The sequence below is a fragment of the Sinocyclocheilus rhinocerous genome, unplaced genomic scaffold (genome assembly GCF_001515625.1).
Source record: "Sinocyclocheilus rhinocerous isolate Xijiao unplaced genomic scaffold, SAMN03320098_v1.1 scaffold776, whole genome shotgun sequence".
Lineage (NCBI taxonomy): Eukaryota > Metazoa > Chordata > Actinopteri > Cypriniformes > Cyprinidae > Sinocyclocheilus > Sinocyclocheilus rhinocerous.
In genome coordinates, this window is record NW_015647486.1 from 908,752 (window position 1) to 913,726 (window position 4,975).

The window sequence follows — 4,975 nt, forward strand, 5'->3', positions numbered from 1 at the left end:
AAAAAAAAAAAAAATCACAGAAAAAAAAAAAAGATCCCTGGAACCCCTTTGCAGCTCAGCTGAACAAGCATTGTAGAAATGTGGAGCAATATAAAGCCTCAAATCATCACCCACTTTCACAGCCGGACGTTCCTGCGCTCCATTGACTGTTGACAGATCCCACCCAGATTGCTGAACTTTGGCCCGAGGTTCTGCAGGAAGTCCAGGTTATCGCCGAGGTTGCTGACTGTCAGCTGATCCAGTGACTGGCAGTCACTACCCCTCCCCTCATATTCATACTGATACGGGGAATACGCTGGATAGTCCCTCTGCTCTTCCGGAAAGCCGCTGATTTTCTATGGAATAACATAATGGAAAGAGAAATATCAAAATGCTTATGCTGATACAGTGTGAATGTTTTTTTTTTATCTGATGCTGCCACCTTGTGGTGTCTGCAGGTCATTGTACATTAATATTATGTTGTGCTATGTGAGGGATAGGTGGCGACAGTGCATTGAATTTTCTACTAAGAACAAGTTGAAGCAAGGTCACCTTTCCACCAATAGTGTCAAAGGAAAATCATGCAGTTCATCATCACATTAAACAAAGCTTTGTTTATTCACATTTACATTTAACTTAAATTTAAATGTAAAGTTTTATAGTATAAAATTATAAGTTATAATTAATTAGAAGTTATAAGTTAATAGTATAAAAGAAGCATATTTATAAAAACTGTACTTGTAGATAATGTAATGTTAATCAAATAAAAGGCTGCTTAAAGGCAGAGTAAGTGATTTCTGGTAGCCAATGTTGATATTTGAAATTACCAAAACAAACACGCCCCTACCCCAAAAGGGTCTCCCCCCTATTTTGATAGCTCCGCCCCACACATACGTACGCAACCCAGGCAACGATTAGTTCTGTGAAACAAAGCAAAACCAATATTACACCGTGTCTACGGACGTGAGCGGCGCGGCGCAACAAATCCCCGACAGAAAACTGCTGCCGGGTTCTATTTATGACGTGCTGATACAAATTTCAAATGTTTTTCAATGGTCGTTTGATCGCGTCCAGTGTAGTCAGACTTTAGCTGTTGTAGACACGGTGTTACTCACCTATTGAGAAGAAACAAAGCAACCTCGGGGTCCGATCGCAGGCCTCCGCTCCTTGAGTTCTCTCCAGTGCTGGAAAGCTGATCCGATATTTACACGGGTCCTACTTCTTGCCTTATCGTTCCGCAGACGTTTTCCTCTTTTGTTTTGTATCCGCCATCTCTATCTTTCTGTCGCTCGGCTCGGCTAATGTCCGTCCCATGCACTGAACGCGCTCTCCTCCACATCACGAGTAGACACGCCCCTTATTGCTGATTGGCTACAAGTTTGTTTTGCTAATCGGCCCGAATCAGCTTTCTAAAGTGTTTTTGAAAAATCACTTACTCTGCCTTTAAGTGAGAGACACTTGCATGTTACTTAACACACTTAAGTACACTTTTAAAAAGTGAACTGTCAAATTAAAGTTTATATATATATGGTACTGTAAATATATTTTAAATACACTAAAATAAATTTATTATACATATGGACATTTATTTTTTCTTAATTTTTAATTCATAAATTGACATTAAAATAACTGCATTTTTGTAGAGTTTGTTTATGCATATATATATTTATATATATGTGAAAATTAGCAGTATAAAAGTTCCTTCTCTCTCTCTCTCTCTCTCTCATATGTACTCCAGGTTTCTTTCAAATCATGCTCGTCAGGTGTTTTGTGTATTGGACTCACCCTCTCAATGTGTTCTGCCAGGTTCCTTTCTGTTCGTGCCAAGCTGTATGAGCGAGACATCTGGCGACTTTCATTCTTAAAAACAAGCGATATTTACTTTAGATTATTTATTTAATTTCACTTGTTATTTCTGTATTTAACATGTTTATCTATTTCTACAATTAAACTGCCCTAAAAAAGTTTCAGTACTTTTGTAGTTGATTAGTGTTTGAAAATAATTTCTTAAAATCCATCCTTTTTTTTGTGTGTAAAATTGTATGAATCATTTGAAGAGCTTACCCTTTCCCTTCGGGCCATTGAGTTGTGATGTGGCTTTAGAGAGAGAGAGAAAAAAACAACTGCATTATTAAATATCCATCATAATCATAACACTTACACATTTACTGTATATACACTTCTGTTCAAAATTTTTGGGTCAGTAAGATTTGAAAAAAAAATAAAAATTAATGCTTTTATTCAACGAGGATGCGTTAAATTAAAATAATAATAATGAAAATGTATCATAAAAATGTATCAATAAAAAAAAGTTCCATGCGTTCAAAACTCAGCTTTGATCACAGGAATAAATGATTTTTTTTTAAACTATATTTTTGATTAAATAAATGCAGCCTGGGTGAACATAACTCTCTCAAACAACCTCTAAAATAAAAAAAAATAAAAAAAATAAAATAAAATAAAATAAAATATTTTTTTTAAACGGGGGTGTCTAACACACTCATTTGGTTTTGTATCTTTGTGGGGACTTCTAATAATAGGGGAGTTAATAATATTTTCTGTATCATATTTTTGTATAATATTTCTTCACTTGAATTACCAACTTCATATTTTTGCAAGTCCAATCACCAAGCTACGCTTACCGAGAGACAGCACAGCAAGAGAGCGGTTCAAACAAGCTTGTATTTAGAGACAAGCAATGTGGCCACTAGACATGTTTTACAACTACTACACTCGACACTCGTCTCTTAAAATCCAGCTGTTAAGAAGTATTACCTATAAAAAAAGAGCATGTCCTGTGTGAAGGGCTCGAGTCTACCTCAGATACTGACAAACTCGCTTGTAAAATTGTTAAAGTGGTGTAGGTATGACGTCAGAACCCAGACGAGTAATTCACCGCTTGGATCCTCCGAGATTTTCCTCTGTGGTTTTCTAATGGGGTTTTTCAGTTTATGAGTAAAATAAAGCCTGTGGTAAACAGAACTTGATGATACTTTGATATTTTGTTCTACATCTTAAACTGCACACACCCATGGCCAAAACATGAATTTTGAAACAGTTTTAAAAACATATGTTTCAGTGTTGTCAAACGATTAATCGCGATGAATCGCATCCAAAATAAAAGTTTTTGTTTACATAATACATTTATGTGTGCTCAGTGGCGTAGCGAGTCAGCCCCGGGCCCATATGCAAAAAATGTGTACGTGCCCCCCCAAACGTAATGGGCTCCAACTCGGTTAACTTAACTTAGGCCCTATTGTTGATTTTTCTGAAGTAAATAACGTTACGTGAATCGTGACTATTCACAAGCGGTTTTATTTACGGTATAGGCTAATGCTTGGAAATTATGTTTAAAGTTTTCAAGTCCATTCATTTTTTTTGTAGCACGCAAGCCACTCAATAATCGCAGCTTTGTGCTTTGTTACTACAAAGTCTCAGCCTTCTGTCAATTTTATGATAAAATACAAACAATAAATGTCTTTTTACGCTCTTTAATTTGTAGTGAGATAATTCGCTTCAGTTCTAGCTGCATATGAATCAATGATATTTTCCTCTTTAATATTTGCAGCACGAAATAAACATGAATATTTCAATCTCATGAATCGATCAATCAGAGTTTTAAAAAAATTCAAAAGAATGACGGCCACAGACTTTTTTTTTTTTTTTGGAGGAGGAGGCCTATAGGTGGAATATTCACATTAACTTCATGCAATATAACATGATTTTATTATCATAACTTTATTCTTAAAATATTATGACGTTAATCTTATTTATTTTTTTTGGCACAGCGGCCCAAAAAACAAAGTAAAAAAAATAGTCTCATGAATCGATCAATCAGAGTTTTAAAAAAAGTCAAAAGAATGACGGATGCCACAGACATTTTTTTTTTTTTGGAGGAGTAGGCCTATGGGACTATGGATTTTAAACATGGCACAAAAATGCTGCCATATAGGCTACTGAATGCAAACACAATTTTAGCTCAGCGGCCCAAAAATTTTTTTATCAATAATAATAAAATTAAAATTAAAATAAAAAAAAGTAAAAAATAGTGACGGGATATTTGAATTATTTGTTAATAAACTAATGTTTTCCGAGTCGGTGTCGCAAAGATGAATTTGACGAACCTGACCATCTCCTCATTGGACGTGCCTTTAGAGAGAAATGCATCTTTACGGATTACATTCACATTAACTTCATGCAATATAACATGATTTTATTATCATAACTTTATTCTTAAAATATTATGACGTTAATCTTATTTATTTCGTTATTTTTCAATGTGGCACAAAAATGCTGCCATATAGGCTACTGAATGCAAACACAATTTTAGCTCAGCGGCCCAAAATTTTTTTTATCAATAATAATAAAATTAAACGTTGATATTGTGAGTGCACACAAATACAAGTAGACTCTTTGCAGTTCCTAATGATGTATACTCTTACCTTTATGAGCAAAAATGACGGCGTATTTTTAAGTTTCCGCTGTTATAAAAAATAAAAAAAAATGCAAGTGATCGCGTTGGCCTCTATGTCCTGCAAAGCGCGCTTTAGCTTCCACTCTCCGCACAAACGATTGGATATGTGTCTAACAGCGCTCATTTATCTAGGTTAAATGTTTAAATTAACACTATGAAATGCATGAAGTGTTTTATGTCTGTTTATTTTAGGCAAGTCGTGTTGATTTGAGAAGGCTAAATTGATCAAACATATGCTCAACTCACTGTCTGCCGCTACCGCTTGGTTGTTCCTTTAAAAAACAAAAACTTGAATTTAACAAACATAAAATGTTCCAAACATATTTCTAAATTAACTTAATAAAGAAACAAAAAGAAGTATGACCACCTTGCCATTAAAAACCAGAACTATTTTAATAGCTGTGTAATGGGGAAGAGAGAGAGAAAAAAGTCACAGTATCCAGTCGGACTCGGGCCGAGAATTCTCATAAGCTGTTGGACAAGGGCCGGGCCCATGCAGGGCTCTATTCGTGCCCTCGTTTC

At 35.2% G+C, this 4,975-nt stretch overlaps 1 protein-coding gene across 3 annotated transcripts in view; it reads right to left on the reverse strand.

Moving 5' to 3' along the window:
• Positions 1-6: 6 nt before the first annotated feature.
• The window catches only part of cdh26.1 (cadherin 26, tandem duplicate 1), a 21,758-nt gene continuing 16,789 nt past the window's right edge, over positions 7-4,975 (reverse strand). For all 3 annotated transcript variants that reach the window (XM_016513687.1, XM_016513686.1, XM_016513685.1), the window contains 3 exons: positions 2,044-2,076; positions 1,765-1,839; positions 7-335 (listed from right to left, as the gene is read on the reverse strand). In XM_016513687.1, coding sequence (XP_016369173.1) covers positions 117-335; positions 1,765-1,839; positions 2,044-2,076 — 327 coding nt within the window. In that variant the 3' untranslated portion in view covers positions 7-116. The remainder of the gene's footprint in view (positions 336-1,764; positions 1,840-2,043; positions 2,077-4,975) is intronic.